The 17,503-nt window shown below is 39.4% G+C and overlaps 1 protein-coding gene across 10 annotated transcripts in view; it reads left to right on the top strand.

The window, feature by feature from the left end:
* ASH1L (ASH1 like histone lysine methyltransferase) overlaps positions 1-16,934 on the top strand; it is a 206,186-nt gene extending 189,252 nt beyond the window's left edge. For 9 of the 10 annotated variants that reach the window (XM_044944263.2, XM_025289369.3, XM_025289367.3 and 6 more), the window contains 12 exons: positions 1,496-1,648; positions 3,622-3,676; positions 3,759-3,891; positions 5,060-5,308; positions 6,282-6,368; positions 7,636-7,726; positions 8,234-8,372; positions 8,486-8,658; positions 10,947-11,113; positions 12,263-12,303; positions 13,569-13,870; positions 14,490-16,934. In XM_044944263.2, coding sequence (XP_044800198.2) covers positions 1,496-1,648; positions 3,622-3,676; positions 3,759-3,891; positions 5,060-5,308; positions 6,282-6,368; positions 7,636-7,726; positions 8,234-8,372; positions 8,486-8,658; positions 10,947-11,113; positions 12,263-12,303; positions 13,569-13,870; positions 14,490-14,581 — 1,682 coding nt within the window. In that variant the 3' untranslated portion in view covers positions 14,582-16,934. Of the gene's footprint in view, positions 1-1,495; positions 1,649-3,621; positions 3,677-3,758; positions 3,892-5,059; positions 5,309-6,281; positions 6,369-7,635; positions 7,727-8,233; positions 8,373-8,485; positions 8,659-10,946; positions 11,114-12,262; positions 12,304-13,568; positions 13,871-14,489 lie in introns of those variants that run through there. The other variant, XM_044944264.2, reaches the window with a different exon arrangement.
* Positions 16,935-17,503: the final 569 nt, after the last annotated feature.

Below are 17,503 nucleotides of genomic sequence, written 5' to 3' on the forward strand. Positions count from 1 at the left end.
ACCTACTACTCAAGAAAAATTATTTCCTTTCAAAATACCACTGCTCATTGACAATGTACCTAATCACCCAAGAGCTCTGATGGAGGTGTGCAATGAGATTAATACTGTTTTCATGCCTACTGGTACAACATCCACTCTGCAGCCTGTGGATTGAGCAGTAATTTCCCTATTCAAGTTTTATCATCCAAGAAATAACATTTCATAAGGCTACAGCTGCACAGATACTGAACCTCTGATGGATCTGGGCAAAGAAAATTGAAAACTTGGAAAAGATTCTAGAGCCCATTAAGAATATTCATGGTTCACAGGAAGAGGTCAAAATATCAACATTAATAGGAGTTTGGAAATCCTGTCCAAACCTCATGGATGATTTTGAGGGGATCAAGACTTCATTGTAGGAAGTAAACTGCAGATGTGGTAGAAACAGCAAGAGAACTAGAATTAGAAGGGGGACCTGAAGGTGTGACTGAACTGCTGCAATATTGTGGTAAAAAAGAAAGTGACTTCTTGTGATGGAATCTACTCCTGGTGAAGATGCTGTGAGGATTTTGCTGAAATGGCCCAAAGGATTTAGAATATTACATAAACTTAGTTACTAAGGCAGGGGCAGCAACAGGGTTTGAAAAGGTTGACTCCAATTTTGAAGTAAGTTCTATGGATAAAATGATAACAAAGAGCATTGCATGAAGAAAAAAGAGTATTGCATACTGCAGAGAAATCCTTTATAAAAGAAAGAGTCAAAGATGTGGCAAACTACACTGCTGTCTTATCTTCAGAAATTGCCTCACCCAGCCCTTCCTTCAGTAGCCACCACCCTGCTCAGTCAGCAGCTATCAATATCAAGTCAAGAACCTCCACTAGCAAAAAGATATAACTTGCTGAAGACTCAGATAATGTTTAGCATTTTTTGGCAATAAAGTATTTTTTAATTAAGGTATATATGTTGGTTTTTTAGGCATAATGCTATTGCACACTTAATAGACTACAGTATAGTGTAAAGATTTTTTTCACATGCATTGGGAAACCACAATCTCTGTGTGACTCTCTTTTTTGCAGTATTTACATTATTGTAGTGTTCTGTAACAAAATCTGCAGTATCTCTGAAGTGCCTGTACTACCACTATTCGCATTTTATAGTTGAGAAGCTAATTTATAGTTGAGAAGCACACAGAATTTAAGTATCTTTCCCCAAATCAGACAGTTAGTAGTGAGGCCAGAATTCAAAAGCAGACACACATATCTGAAACCCAGACTTGGAACTACTATACTCTGTTGCAGCTGGCCATTAGTAAGGTCCCTCTAAATTGTAGGATTTGTCTCTCTAGTAAACCCAGTGTTTTCTTATTTTTTTAAGGAGGAAAGAAGAAACTCCATAACCACTAATCTGCTTAGTCACTTCAAGAAAAATAGAGAAAATAGCAGAAATCCATTACAGAAGAGAAAGCCACATAGAGCTCCTCTTTTCCTGAAACTAATTTTTACTCTATCCTTCCAGATGTCTTCATGACCCAGTTCTCTGCCCTGCAGACTGCTCGATCTGTTCGAACAAGACGGTTAGCAGCAGCAGAGGAAAACATTGAAGTAGCTCGGGCAGCTCGCCTAGCCCAGATCTTCAAAGAGATCTGTGATGGCATAATCTCTTATAAAGGTACCCCAAATTCTTTCTCCTCAGCTTTTTTAAAAAATTATATCACTTTGTTCACCTGAGGTATCCAAGACCAGGAACGCATAACAATTTAGGACTGTGATTTTAGGTGGTTTACTTAGTTCTTCATTTGTCAGAGTATAGAATTATAGGACTAATTACAGTCTTCAGGAATTGTTGTCTCTGAATCCTTGGCTGTTTAGGTTAATTTTTTGTATTTATTGGAATGTTATCATAGTTAAGCACTATATTTAAAAATCACATATTTTAGCTGTAGGATAGAAGTAGGTCTTTGTCTTGAATATAATTTTCCTGAATGAGGCAGTGAGTTAGCAATTTCAGGAAATACTTTAAGAAAAAAGTATTAAAAACGTATGACATCAGTGGTTCTTATCTGTTGATTGACAGGTATCTTTGAGAATAAAGTTGTGGACTCTTACCCCAGAAAAATAGTATATACCTAATTTTGCCTATATTTTAGAGGGTTCACAGGCCCTTTCTACATTAAGGAAAAGGATAAAAGTTACAAGTAAATTACTTTTGAAGCATTTTCATGCAAACATTTACCCCACTTTTCCTTTTCTAAAATACATCTTTTGGATTTGTGTTAAGGGTAAGGGTGGAGAAGGGGAGAGTTTTTCAATTTAGGTCCGTAGTTTGGTAATGCACATGACTTTTTCTAACCACGGAATTTGTAGATGTTTAAATTAGAAATTTTAACAAATAATTGCTGCTTTTGCCTTCAAATTTTTTTGTTTTTTGTTTTATAATTGAAGTATAATTGATGTACAATATTATGTAAGTTACAGATGCACAGTATAGAGATTCATAATTTTTAGAGGTTATAATCCATTTATAATTATAGAATATTGGCTATAGTCTTGTGTTGTACAATATGTCCTTGTTGCTTACTTTGTACATAATATTTTGTACGTTCTTAATCTGCTACCCCTATATTACCTCTCCCCCATTTCCTCTCCCTACTGGTAATCACTAATTTGTTCTCTATTATCTCTGAGTCTTTTGTTGTTGTCCTTGTTAAAATCAGCCTTCAACTTTTGCTTCCTTCCTTTCCCTAAATTCAGAGGAATTTGATTTTCTTTCTCTTTTCTTTCTCTACTATTTATCTTCATATTTTAGTGGTTTTTTGCCATTTGTTAACCTCAGCATAGAGGAAGGGGCAGACCAACCTATCCTAATATGTAAAGTTTTGTGACACCTGTTCCCTTTACACTCCCTAAAGATCACACTCTGTGTTCTCAACCAGCCCTATCTGATCTAATATGAAATTGAAGTAGATGTATCTGTATGTCATTATATTCTAGGCATGAAACTGTAGGCGCTTTCTCTCTGTGTAGTGAGTTATTAGAAAGTAAGAGAGCAAGTGAGAAGCAGCCCCACAACATGAATTTTATTTTTGTAATACAGACCAACTGGTGCAAGAAGATTGATTCCAGAAAATATTTACAGTACTGAATTATTCATTATCTGGAATCAAGTTGAATCCAAACCAACAGAGTACTATTAACTGTGGGCAAATAGTAAGAACTGGAAAACATTTTTTGAATGTAGTTGAGTAGGAATTTGCCTTAAGCATACTAGCTGCTACGTTAAATTCCCATATCTCATTTTTCTTAGGAAGTTTTCATTACCCAGCTAATGCTGTTTTACATTTCAACTATACTTGAATATATATATATATATACACACACACACACACACACACATACATATACACACACACTGTATCTTTCATATTTCAGGTAATCCTGAATGTATCTTCTGATCTCTGCCTTTAATTACCCACATTTCTGAAAAGTCTTTTCATTTTTCACTGATCTCAAAAAAAAAAAACTTAGATTTTTTTTTTTTCCCCTAACTTTTTAAATTTTGGGGATTCTGCTTTTTCAGTTAGGAGTTAATACTTGTCTCCCTGTAGAGTCAGTCTGTCTACTAAACCTTGCATTTTTTTGCAGATTCTTCCCGACAATCACTGGCAGCACCACTTTTGAACCTACCCCCAAAGAAAAAGTAAGTTTACATATGTGGGAATCATCTGAGTTTTAGAAAGGTCCTAAGTGTACCAGATTGACACCCTGGCTTTATGTTACAGGAATGCTGATTATTATGAGAAGATCTCTGATCCCCTAGATCTTTCCACCATAGAGAAGCAGATCCTCATTGGTTATTATAAGACAGTGGAGGCTTTTGATGCTGACATGCTCAAGGTCTTTCGGAATGCAGAGGTATTTTTCACTGACTTCAAACAGATTTAAGAAGTTTGTTCTGAAGAGGTCTATTGTAGAAGTTTAAGATGTTTACCTTCTTCTCCTAGCATCCTTCATATTTCTGATTAAGAAAGGCAGCAATTTTTATTGAGTACCCTTAGGGTAAATTCTGCTTACTTGAAGTGCCTTGCTGTGTGCCTGCTAAGTCACTTCAGTCTTGTCTGACTCTTTGCAACCCCATGAACTGTAGCCCACCAGGCTCCTCCGTCCACGGGATTCCCTAGGCAAGAATACTGCAGTGGGTTGCCATAGGGTTATAGTTTTCTAAATATTGGAGCTATAATAAATGGAGATAATAATACTAGAATGAAAGGTTAAATCATACTCCCAAAACAATTTTTGTAGAAACTTAGTTGCGTGTTGAACCTTTACATTTACGTAGTAGACATTTTGCTACATTTAAGTCGTATCTGTAGGCTCTACTCAATAATTATATGTGAAATACACAGAAACATGTATAGGCAAATAAATACATATCTTAAGGATGAATCGGCATATAGTACACTAATATATTGTAGAATAGGTGAAGCTCATTGGGGAGAGGTGGGCTTGAATTGATACAAATAAGATGTAGAATATTGTATGATACATAGAGGATATTTTTCAGTGATTTTGAAATACCTTGGAGAGATGTTTGAAGGTCAAAAGAGACTACAAGATGACAGAGGAATTGAGACTGAAGACAAGAAATGTGAGAAAAACAGACAGATGGGAGAAGAATTGGAGCAGTCTTGAATTGTTACATGCTTTCTCCTGAACCCAGCTTCCAGATATATTTAGACTTATAGCTTTGTGTCCCTAGTATCTATAAAACAGAGGTAAACAGAGAGATTCTCCACATTATTCTTGTGGTACTTAATCATGTTCCGTGGTCTCTGTGTTTTTTATCCTTGTGGACAGTAAAGTCTGTGACAGGAGTTGAATGTCAGGGTGATAGAGCAAATGGGAAAATTACCATGCAGATTCTAATTTTAATTCATTTTAGTTAAATTGTTTTCAATTATCTGGCCCCTATATTTGGTGGTATTAAAAATGTATTAACCAAATGGGAAGATAAAGAAAATCCTGCCACCTCTTCAGGTATATTTTTAAGCCAAACATAATATCTTTCTCCTGCTTTCTTCAGAAGTACTACGGGCGTAAATCCCCAGTTGGAAGAGATGTTTGCCGCCTACGAAAGGCCTATTACAATGCCCGGCATGAGGCATCAGCCCAAATTGATGAGATTGTGGGAGAGACAGCAAGTGAGGCAGACAGCAGTGAGACCTCAGTCTCTGAGAAGGAGAATGGGCATGAGAAGGACGATGATGTTATCCGCTGTATCTGTGGCCTCTACAAGGATGAAGGCCTCATGATCCAGTGTGACAAGTGCATGGTGAGAGTCAAGAGGTGAAGCAGAGGCCTAGTCCTGATGAGTGTGGTGACTCTATTCAAAGCATCAGCCCCTGCCTCTTTTGACTTCGCTTGACAAGCTATTTATGAACTTTAACTTTGCCTCAGTTTCTGTTATCCCTTACTGTTCACCATATTGTCCTTCTCCTTTTTTATCTCTCTCTTTCATTTTTTCCTCCCCTTTTTTCTACCTCCTGTTCTTTGTGCCTGCTTTCCACTGCACACTTCTGATGTAATCTGGATCAAGAAGAATGATAATATTTAAGGCAGTGCTTTACCAGAAAAACACTAGGGGTACTACACTCAACATAGCATTAATGTAGATGGAATTCGATATATAGAGCTCCTGATGAAGGAGTCAAGGCCTGGATTTGAGCCCTAGTATCCCCATTTGATACATCTGAACTCATTACCTTATGTAAAATGGAACTATGAGTAACACATAGGATTGTTAGAATATAATTAGATAAGGTTAAATAAAAACATTTTGTAACTATAAAGCTTTCCATAGTGGCCATATTATTGATGCATATTACTTTGTAAGTAATAGCTTGGTACTGTATTCGTTCATCCTTCTGTTCTCTATCCATCTCCTTATTTTGTTTGCCCAGATCCATGTATTATAAACGGTCTATATACTTATGTTCAGAGACGTCCTCATTCTTTCCTCTTACTTTACCATTTATCTCTAATTTCTTACTTACCTCCTTAACCCCTAGTTCCTGTTTTACTTTACCCTGTCCTGTTGCTTTTCTTTGTTTTTTTGTTTTGCTTCACCTTGCAAGATCTTAGTTCCCCAACCAAGGATTGAACCCAGGCCATGGCAGTGAAAGTGCCGACTCCTCACCACTGGACTGCCAGGGAACTCCCGCAGATTTTTTTTATTCTTAGTCCCCAAGACTTCTCTCAGTGAGTGTAACTCCGTACATACACACACACTTCTTTTTTTCCTGCAGGTGTGGCAGCACTGTGACTGTATGGGAGTGAACTCAGATGTGGAGCACTACCTTTGTGAGCAGTGTGACCCAAGGCCTGTGGACAGAGTAAGTTGCCTTCTGATAATACTCCAATCTAAAAGCAGGAGATGTTGCACATGGTATTTTATCTACCCTGCTCCTGATGTAGTGGATTTCCTTTGATAAGTTATTCAGCCTCTCTGGGCCTGTTTCTTACAATTTCTTATGCTTTACATTGAGGGTAATAATTCTGCCCTTCCTTTTCTCAGGAGTGGGACAAAAGGAAGAATAATTAGAAATCTATGGAAGAAATGATACTGTATAAAAACCATGGTTTTTATAAACACTATCTACTATCCATAAAAGAAGTAGCTTACAAAGTTTAGAACTTGTGTACTCTAAATATCACTTATTTTAAGCAGTGTTTAAGGAAAAGAGCTCTGGACTCAGAGTCAGCAAAAAATTAGTCTCAGCCCCATGTTTTGTTTTGTTTGGGCCATGCTGGGTCATTGTTGCTATATGCAGGCTTTCTCTAGTTGCAGCAAGCGGGGGCTCCTCTTTCAATGAGGTGTGCAGACTTCTCATTGCAGTAGCTTCTCTTGTTGGCTTCTCTTGTCTGGCTCTAGGGCATGCAGGATTCAGTAGCTGCACTGTTCTTGCTCTAGAGTGCAGGCTAAACAGTTGTAGAGCTCAGGCTTAGTTGTTCCACAGCATGTGGAATCTTTCCAAAGCAGGGAACAAACCCGTGTCCCCTGCTCTGGCAGGAGGATTCTTAACCACTGGAGCACCAGGGAAGTCCTTAAGCCCATTTTTTAAGAGTTGGTAGGTTGGGTAACTTGCCCAGTTATTAAATGGGTTTTTTCTTAGCTCTGCCATATTTATATGTGTGATCTTCTATAAAAGGAGATATTTAGGCAATATTTCTTAACAGTGGTGCTGTTGTCATTTTGAGTGGACCGCTCTTCAATGTTGTGAGGTTTACATTGCAGAATGTTAGGCTTTCTTGGCCCTTGGGCACTAAGTCCTAGTATAGGTTCCTCCAGTCATTGTGACAAAGTCCCTCTTCACACATTTTCAGATGCCCTTTAGATGGCACAGAGCAGCTACAGAATTAGTGCTCCATAGGGTATAGTTTGGGAAATTTTGTCTGTCAAGTTTGTCCTCTCTGTTTACTTTTTCAAGTTTAAAAACTCTTGATTGCAGTCACCTGTTTTAATATCTGTGCTGTATTGAAATGACTAAGCAGTAAGTCTTAATTGCTTGGAGAGTCTAGGTTTTAGTTCTTTTTCTCTTGAATAGAGAGGCTGGAAATAGTAGTCACAGCCCTTATCTCTTGGCTTTCTGCTCTTACCAGGAGGTACCCATGATCCCTCGGCCCCACTACACGCAACCTGGTTGTGTCTACTTCATCTGTTTGCTCCGAGATGACCTGCTGCTTCGTCAAGGTGCATACACAGAAGCTGACTCTACTTGCCAAAGCTGACCCTTCTGAACAATAGGGAGTATCTGCTGTCTGCATAATAGTCCTTGTCTCCATATACCTTTAATAGCAATAGAATATAGGTTTTTTAATATCCTCAAGTTACTTAGGCTTAATACATTTATCTTCACCAAATAATATTTAAGGTAGTGTTTTACAAACTGAAAAACATTATGCTAAAAATAAATTGGAGAGACCAGAGTGTTACAAAGTTAGTGTTAGGACTGGGAAAGACATATAGCATTCCAGAGGTCGAGGACCTCCCTCATGTCATTCTCATGGTCTTGAATTGATTCTCATCACCATTAGACTGCTGGTTGTAGTTACATATTTCTTGTTTTAGATTTTCAGTTCTTTGTATGTCGACCTTGGGTGACACTAGTGAATACCTAGCATAACTTATACAGGAATCATTTTAACCTTCTCCTGTGTTCTGTGCCTTCTGCGTCTTTAATCTCCTGTGCCTTCCTAGGTGACTGTGTATATCTGATGAGGGATAGTCGGCGCACCCCTGATGGCCACCCTGTCCGTCAGTCCTATCGACTGTTATCTCACATTAATCGAGATAAACTTGACATATTCCGCATTGAGAAGCTTTGGAAAAATGAAAAGTATGTGTTGAGGTTCTATCTCTTTTCTTCAAGCTGTACCCTACCAGAGCAGTGCTGGATAGTCACTACAATCTTGATAATTAAACTTCTCCCTTCTCTTTTTTCTTTTAAAGAGAGGAACGGTTTGCCTTTGGTCACCATTATTTTCGTCCCCATGAAACCCACCACTCTCCATCCCGTCGGTTTTATCACAATGAACTATTTCGAGTGCCGCTTTATGAGATCATTCCCTTGGAGGCTGTAGTGGGGACCTGCTGTGTACTGGATCTTTATACATACTGTAAAGGTGAGTGATTTGCACTACCTAAAAAATGACCTCCTGGCTGCTGTTCATTGATCTACTGCTGCCCACTCCACACATATAGTCGCTCTCTGATAAAAGATTGTCCAAGGCTGGTTTTCAAGCTTCAGAGAGCTATATACTTTCTTTTACCTGGTGCTTTGGTACTCAATAAATGTTAATTCTCCTTTCAATTTTAATTCATTTTTTTCATAGTGTGTATTTAGCACTCTATTAATACTTGTGGGAAGATAAGTTATTAGGGTGGTGCAAACATAATTGTAGTTTCGGACTTTGACTTTTAAATCATTATAACTAGATTCACAAAATAGGAACCATAACAATCAAAAACATTTTTGCCAACAAGAAGTAAGTTTGTTTATACTTATAGCGTAAAAATCCATGCTTCGGGATTCAACAAACTCTTAGAAAGCATTTTCTGCCTCTTGCTGGTTGTGGAAGCATTTTCCCTGCAAAAAATTGTTGAGATGCTCAAAGAAGTGTAGTTGGTTGGCAAGAGGTCAGGTGAATATGGTAGATGAGGCAAAACTTCATAGCCCAGTTTGTTCAACTTTTGAAGCATTGGCTATGCAATGTGCACTCCGACACTGTGGAGAATTGGGCCCTTTCTGTTGACCAGTGCTAGCTTTAGGCATTGCAGTTTTGGGTGCATCTTTCAATTTGTTGAGCATACTTCTCAGATGTAATGGTTTCACCAGGATTCAGAAGGCTGTCATGGATCAGACCAGCAGCAGACCAGCAGACAAGTGACTTTGACCTTATTTTGGTGCAAGTTTGGCTTTAGGAAGTACTTTGGAGCTTTTTCTTGATCCAGCCACTTAGCTGGTTGTCTCCAGTTGTCATATTAAGTCCAGTTTTCATCACAGCATCATAATCTGATAGAGAAATGTTTTGTTGTTGCACAGAATAAGAGAAGACAGCACTCCAAAACAGCAATTGTTTTGATTTGCAGTGAGCTTATGAGGCACCCACTTATCCAGCTTTTTCACCTTTCCAATTTGCTTCAAATGCCCAACCATAGAATGGTTGACGTTGAGTTCTTTGACAGCTTCTCATGTAGTTCTAAGAGGATCAGCTTCGATGATTCCCCTGACCTGGTTGTTGTCAGCTTCCATTGGCTGGCCGCCGCACTGCTCATCTTCAGAGCTCTCATCTCTACAAACTTCTGAACCACCGCTGCACTGTACATTTGCTCGCAATTCCTGGGCCAAACGTGTTGTTGATGTTGCAAGTTGTCTCCGCTGTTTTATGACCCATTTTGAATTTGAATAAGAAAATCGCTTAAATTTCCTTTTTTGTGTAACATCACTTCACTAGTGTAAAACAAATATAAACAGCAAGTAATGTCATTAGCAAAAAAAAACATAAACTAAGAAATGTGAATTAAAATGATGTATAACATAACCACACTTCAGAATGTATTTCAGTATCAAAGTTCAACAATGCAAAAACTGCAGTTACTTTTGCACCCACCCTAATACTCTTTCCCCCCAATTCCAAAATCCTTACGGCCATCATCAACTCGGTACATTAAATGAACAAAAAAAGTACAACAGTTTCATAAGGTTTGTGGCTAACAGTAGAATCAATCTAATTTCAGATTCCATTTCCAACAGTTTTTACCTGTGTGCCCTTGGGCAAGTTATTTAACCTACTGAAAATAGGGATTAGTATCTATTTTAGAGAGTTTTGTAAGGATTCAATGAAATAATCTACAAAATCACTAAGCCCAGTTTATGGCTCACAGTAAAACTCACTGTAAGTTAGTTATCATTAGAAGCAGAGTTTAGTTTCCTAGGTCTTTCTGTTAGCATCACAGCAAAATAGTCCAGAAGAATTCCTTGCAAAAGCTAAGTGCTTAAAACTCCATGCTACTGATGACTCCTCCGTCCCCTACTTGATATAAAGTGTTCATTACCAAATGTGCTTCCCTCATTTGAAGTGTCATTCTTTTCTTATAACTTCCCCATGATGTGCTCTGTTTTTCCCCTGAAATGTTCTCTCAAAAATCCCTGCAGCACTCAGTCTGTGTTTCCGGTTTCTTTCCATCCTGTAGAATACCCTTTCACTCTGATTCCCTTTCCCCTTTCTTTGACACTAGTGTCTCCTTTCTTCTGCAATCACCAAATCCCTACTTGTTCCGCCTCTCAAAACAGCTACCATGTTTCCCTGTTAGGAAGTCTCACTTCTCTCCCACTGATACGTGATGGGCAGCTCAGGGTGAGGGAAGGGAAAATAAGGGGAGTGTTCTTTAACAGTGTTTGGCCTCATAGGGAGACCCAAAGGAGTGAAGGAGCAAGATGTGTACATCTGTGATTATCGGCTAGACAAGTCAGCACACCTGTTTTACAAGATCCACCGGAACCGCTATCCTGTCTGCACCAAACCCTATGCCTTTGATCACTTCCCCAAGAAGCTGACTCCAAAAAGAGATTTCTCAGTAAGTCTCCTTCCTCTCTTCACTGTCAGGACAATCTAGTTCATGCATGGAATTCACAGTGAGAATTTTCAAGTGGCTCTCTGCTTCTTCACCCTGTTTCCATCCCAAACTGGAAAACACCCTCTCTGTGGATGTTTGAAAAGCAAAAATACATTCATTCTGTATTTCCTGGTGTGTGCTATGCCTTAGGGAGTTGTTATTATATTTTAGATAGGTTTCCTCTTTTTTTCTCTCTTACATCTCTTTACCATCTTTGTCCTTGAGCCCCATTTTGTAGTTTTTTGGTTTCTCACACCCATAATTTTGAGAAACAAAAAGAAAATAACTGAGAAACCTTTGGTGAAAATAATTTAGTGCTTTTTATCCTTGGATTTAAAGTATAAGACATTATCATCACTATTAAGAAGAAAAAATTGTTATTATCCTACTACACAGAAAGTAACTGCTGTTTTCATTTTCAACCTTTTTCCTGTGTGTTTGTTTTGTTTTTTTCAAATTATTGTGAATATATTCCTCCAGTTATTTTGTGCCATTTGTTATCATTTCATAAAGGTTCTGGTTATCCATCTGTTTGCTACAATGAAACCCTGGACTAAACTCCTCATCCATGAGTCTTTTTTTCAGTGGGCCTGTCAGAATTCAGAGTTGTCATCCTAGAATGCTTAGAAATAGTCTAACCAGAATGCAAACCTTTATGTCCCTATTTTTCCTAGTATTATCTTTGGATTTCTGTGAATCATATTTCTTTTATATTCTCTCTGCCCACCACCAGGCCCTGCCTCTCATTCTTTGGTCTTGCTTGCTCACTGTCAGCTTTGAAACTCCAACCTTAACTTCTCAAAAGTTAGGATGGGACAAAAGGAATTGTGACCCTTTCCCTTCTACTGTCATTCTAGGCTTATAAAATGCTAAAAAAAAAAAAAACACACAAAACCCGTTGTGGCCTACAGATTACTAGAAGGACTGAACTTCTGACCCTAAAACACAGTCCTCCAACTTGTAAAGGTTTTAGCCCAGTAGCGCCTTTTTTTCTTTACTTCCTTGCCTCCCCACCTCCTTTATCCTGAGTTAGCCCCAAATCATCTGATTCAGCTTTGCCAGCATTTGCAGTACACTTACCAACTTACCACTTCAATGTCTTCTCTGCAGCCTCATTATGTCCCAGACAACTACAAGAGGAACGGAGGGCGGTGAGTCCCACTGGGGGGATGTGATTAACCAGTAGCTTGAATGGAGCAAGAGAATAGCCACTTACCCATTCAGCCCCACCCCTAAGACTGAAAAGTCTCTGACAGAGTAGCCCAATATAGTGCCAAGAATAATATGGAAGAACTGCACTTCAGTAGTTGTAGACTCTTTATGGAGCCATATTTGGGGCAGGGAGGGAAATTTGTAAGATCAGAGAAAGAAAATGATTTGGAACAGAACTCTGGACATATTTGGAAAAATCTCTCTTTTAGGTTTCTGAAAGCTTTCCCTAATACCTCAAGGTATATCAATTCTTAGGTCTTCAAGGAACAGAAGTAGCTAGAAGTGCATGGTTTTAGCTGAGCAGTTTGGACTCACAGTTTTTATTTGTGCTTGTTTTGTACACAAGACGGGTATTCTGGTAGAGGGGGGACCACACCCTGTAGCATGTGGGATCTTAGTTCCCCAACCAGGGATCGAACGAACCCATGCCCCCTGTAGTTGGAAGCGCAGAGTCTTAACCACTGGATCACCAGGGAAGTCCCGAGAGGGGTATTGTTACAGAAAGTACTGAAGGCTTTTTTCAGTTTCCTTCTCTATTGAATGGTAGTGTAACAGTTACTTTACCTATATCAGTAGCTTTTTTCTTTTAGGAAATCAAATGTATTTCTTAAAAAAAAATACCAGATAATAGATGAAAGAAGAAATTGAAGAAAAGTAAAAACTACAGAATTGCTCATTGTAGTTGGACTGTGGGTGTCACAAGGTTGTGCCATACTTCTGTGTACTCGTGAAGCAATCAGAACTAGCTCAGCATTTTACCAGCTCCGGTCTATCTTATGGATTCCTGAAAGAAAGAAGAAAAATTGCATTTTATAAATAGAAATTAAATTTCAGAGAAGGATGGTAATTTTTTCAAAAAATAATAAAATGAAGACCATAGGGACTTCTCTGCTAGCCCAGTGGCTAAGACTCTGAGCTCACAATACATGTAGCCCAGATTCAATCCCTTGTCAGGGAACTAGATCCCACGTGCCACAGTGAAGATCCTGTGTGCCACAACTAAGACCCCGTGCAGCCAAATAAATAAATGAAAATAAACATTAAAAAAATAATAAAATGAAGACCATAGCCAAGTTTCTTACATCTTGAGCCAAGGCTCTAACAGCTAGCCTACAGGATCCAGAGGTCTTTTCCTTTCATCCCCCTTCCATCCCCAAGTGCCCTGCTTAGCCTTCCTCTCTAAATTCATATATCCTTCCGGCAGATCATCCTGGAAGTCTGAGCGCTCAAAGCCACCCCTGAAAGACCTGGGCCAGGAGGATGATGCTCTGCCCTTGATTGAAGAGGTTCTGGCCAGTCAGGAGCAAGCAGCCAATGAGATGCCCAGCCTGGAGGAGCCAGAACGGGAGGGAGCCACTGCTGAAAACAGTGAGAGTGAAAAAAAAACAGAGGAAAGTAGTCAAGAACCCCAAGCAGCCTGTACCCCTGAGGAGCGACGGCATAATCAACGGGAACGACTCAACCAGATCTTGCTCAATCTCCTTGAAAAAATCCCTGGGAAAAATGGTAAGTAAAATCAGGCTCCTAAGATAAATGCAATATTAGCAGAGAGGGAATGAATAAGAGCAACTTCTGATTATTTGCCTAGAATGGAAAATATTCTTTAAGTGGCACAGGTTTTTCATGGGTCTGTTCTTAAATTCCTCTTGGGAATGAAACTGGGAGGTGAGAGGATCTCCTCACTGGAGGGCAGCTTATTTCAGTTTGGTCTGGCTGTTGCTGCTGCTAAGTCGCTTCAGTCGTGTCCAACTCTTGTGCGACTCCATAGACGGCCGCCCACTAGGCTGCCCTGTCCCTGGGATTCTCCAGGCAAGAACACTGGAGTGGGTTGCCATTTCCTTCTCCAATACATGAAAGTGAAAAGTGAAAGTGAAGCTGCTCAGTCGTGCCGACTCTTCACGACCCCATGGACTGCAGCCTACCAGGCTCCTCCGTCCATGGGATTTTCCAGGCAAGAGTACTGGAGTGGGTTGCCATTGCCTTCTCCGTTTGGCCTGGAGGAAGACCTGAATTGCTGGTGGGTTGGCAAAGGACCCATTGAACTCCTGTGATTTCCTGAGAGCTCAAATCTGGAATAAGGAGTGGTAGAGTAGAGTTTGATGAGCCTCCTTGGTTCTGTTTGCAGCCATCGATGTGACCTACTTGCTGGAAGAAGGATCAGGCAGAAAACTTCGAAGGCGTACTTTGTTTATCCCAGAAAACAGCTTTCGGAAGTGAACCTCAAAGAATGAGAACATCAAGCATCTGGGATCCAGTGGAGCCTACAGTCCTGCCTCCTGTTCTCTGAGTGCAGACAGGGGTGGGAAGGGTCCGTCCAGCAAGGGGAATGGGGCCACGTCGTCGACATTAGGTACTTAGTAAACCTTGGAGCTAGTGGAGAGGAAGAGGAAGGGGATCTGTCTAGACAGTTCAGCTTAACTTGTTTTCCTCTCCATTGCTTCACCCTGAGGGTTAATAATGTAGGGTGGAGGGCAGAGCACATTGGGGATGACCAGAATCTTTTGGTACTTTATAGCACTTGCCCCTCCCCTCAGCTTGGGTTTCTCTGTGTCATCCTCTGATCTTGCAGGCACTGCTAAGAAGCTGCTTCCTATACCCAGGTATAACTCAGACTCCAAAGGGACAGGGACAGGATCCCCACCCCTACCCTGTCTGTTCTCTATAGGCTCCAAGAGCTCCCCTAGAGACCTAAAACACAAACAGTAACTGGGCCTTGTTCCAGATCCCTGTCTAGGAAAAGTTTCTCTCGCCTCTTTTCCCCAACCAGGTCAAAGTAAAATGTGAGTTGACAACTCAAAGCACTTGTAACGGCTGCCCCTCTCCCTACCTCTTCTATCCCCAATGGAATCATGGAATAGGGAAGGCCCCCATGGGGTCAGAAGGGTACAGTCCTTATTGTAATTATTTTTGTTTTCACCTTCATACATATTTTTTTCTAAGAGAAGGCCAGGCCCCGCCAGCACATGTGCTGTTTATGCGCTGTGGTTCTTGTGTGTCTGCTGTGCTGTGCGAATGGAGATTCATTTTAAAGAAAAATCATTTTAAAACCTGAGTAAAAATGAACTCTAACCACCCCCCCAACAAAAGTCACTACATAAACTGTTGAGCAGTATTCACCTATCAGAGTATCTGTTGTGAGTGTAGATTATCAACTGAAAACACTACTTCTTGTTTTACTTGTACAGTTTTCAGTGTCCATCTCTTAAAGAGACAGTGTGTTCTCCCTGCCCCTAGTCCCATCTTCCTTCACCTTCCTGATGACTTCATCTTCAGGAGGGATATCCAGGGTGTCACCTTCCTTCCCATTCACTTGACCAGGAGTTACCAGATAAATTGTCTCTTTAAAAATAAAACTTAAAAAGCTTTGCTTTGTTGTCTTCTCAGACATACATATGCATATATGTTTTAGATGTTCTTATAAGAGAAAAGATGGTTTTTAAATGTGCCAAGTTGTGTGTTGTATATATATATGTATGTATATATATATATATATCTGCTGCGTGATTAGTAAGCAATACAATAGTTAAACATTTCCCCATTACTTTTTTCTAATATTGGACCAATGCTGTCCTAATTGTACATTTCCTCTTAGGATGACGACGCTCTGACTTGTTTAGGTAGAAACATTGACCACCTTCCATTCCATTGAATCTTTCTTTTTCTCCTTTCTGTGTCAATCTTGAGGGAAAAAAAAAAGTAAAAGAGACAGGGGATGCCAAAGATCCCCTTGAACAGAGAAAAAGCAGAATAAATATTTTATTAAAGAAAAAAGAGAATTAAGAAAATAGTTTGGAGTATTTTCTTACTGTAGAGAAGCACTGTACATTACTAAGAGACCTGGGTATAAGATACTCACGTGTGGAGCTGGGAAAATCGCATGTCCAAGCCCGATTGAGTGGTTTCTTTTGGTTTTCATTGCAGGGAGCCGGGTGGGAGGGAGGTGGGAACAGGGGCACTTTGGGGGTCTCCTTTTAGTCAAAGCAGGAAAATGACAAGAAAGAGATTAAAATTCAATATTTCCTTTAATAGTGTTAAACACTAAAATTTTAAAAAAGTCTCAAAAAAAGAAAAAAGGAAAAAAAAAAACTTTGTAAAATGAGAGAACAGAAGCAAAAGACACTACGCTCTGTCGTTTTATCTTTCTTTTGTTGAAAGACTAAAAACTGAAATGTTTTTTAGACAATCAAATGTTAGGTAAGTGCAAAAACTTGTTTTTTCTTACTGGTGTAGAAATTAATGCCTTTTTTTATTTTTCGGTTATTTTATAATAACAAAAGAACCCCCTAGCTGCCAGGTGGGTTTTGGTGTTTGAAATGCGGGGCAAAGCACTACATCACTGCAAATAGATACAGAGTTAGTCTGCATGTCTGTAGGCTGTGTGATTGCGGAAAATATAAATGCTGCTAATATATTTCCTTTTTACAAAAGCATATCTAAATAGATGATTGTTTTGATGTTAATCTTTGTAAATTATGTATTACCAATTTTAACATTGGATGTAATTGCATAAAAAGCTTGCATCTCAATCCTTGAAAGTCTAGTATTAAATGGAAAAAACTTTTCCTAACTACAGAGTGGTGAGCTTGCTATTTTTTTTCCTCTTTCCTATCCTCCATTTATATTCCCAGGATCTTCTCCATCCTGTTTCCAAAGAGATCTGCTTAAAACCACATCAGCATCCTAGGCCCCACATGGGCATGCTAACCACTGTTGACTGTTGGATAAAGCTTTTCCTCGGCACTACAGCCTTTTTGGTCTGGGCCAAGCCTAACCAATCAACATAATCATCATCTACACCTGTACCCCTTGAACACACAGACATCTAATACTCTTTAACAACCTCTGAGGTTGGCAGTAAGTTTAGGCTACATTTTCTAGGCTACTATGTTAGACTGTTTCCATTGTAAGCAGTGTACATGTATTCATTTATTTCATCTTCATAACAGCCCTTTTGGTAGGTACCAAAACCAAATTTTACAGATGAGGAAACTGAAGCAACAGAGAGGTTAAGTAACTCACCCAAGATCTTGTAGCTAGTTAATCCTCATAATAGTTCCCTGTAGTTATTCCCATTTTCGTAGAAGTAAAAACTGAACCTCGGGAAGGTTAGGTAAACTTGCCAGATCATCCAGTAACTAG

The sequence above is a fragment of the Bubalus bubalis genome, chromosome 6 (assembly GCF_019923935.1).
Source record: "Bubalus bubalis isolate 160015118507 breed Murrah chromosome 6, NDDB_SH_1, whole genome shotgun sequence".
Taxonomy (NCBI): Eukaryota; Metazoa; Chordata; class Mammalia; order Artiodactyla; family Bovidae; genus Bubalus; species Bubalus bubalis.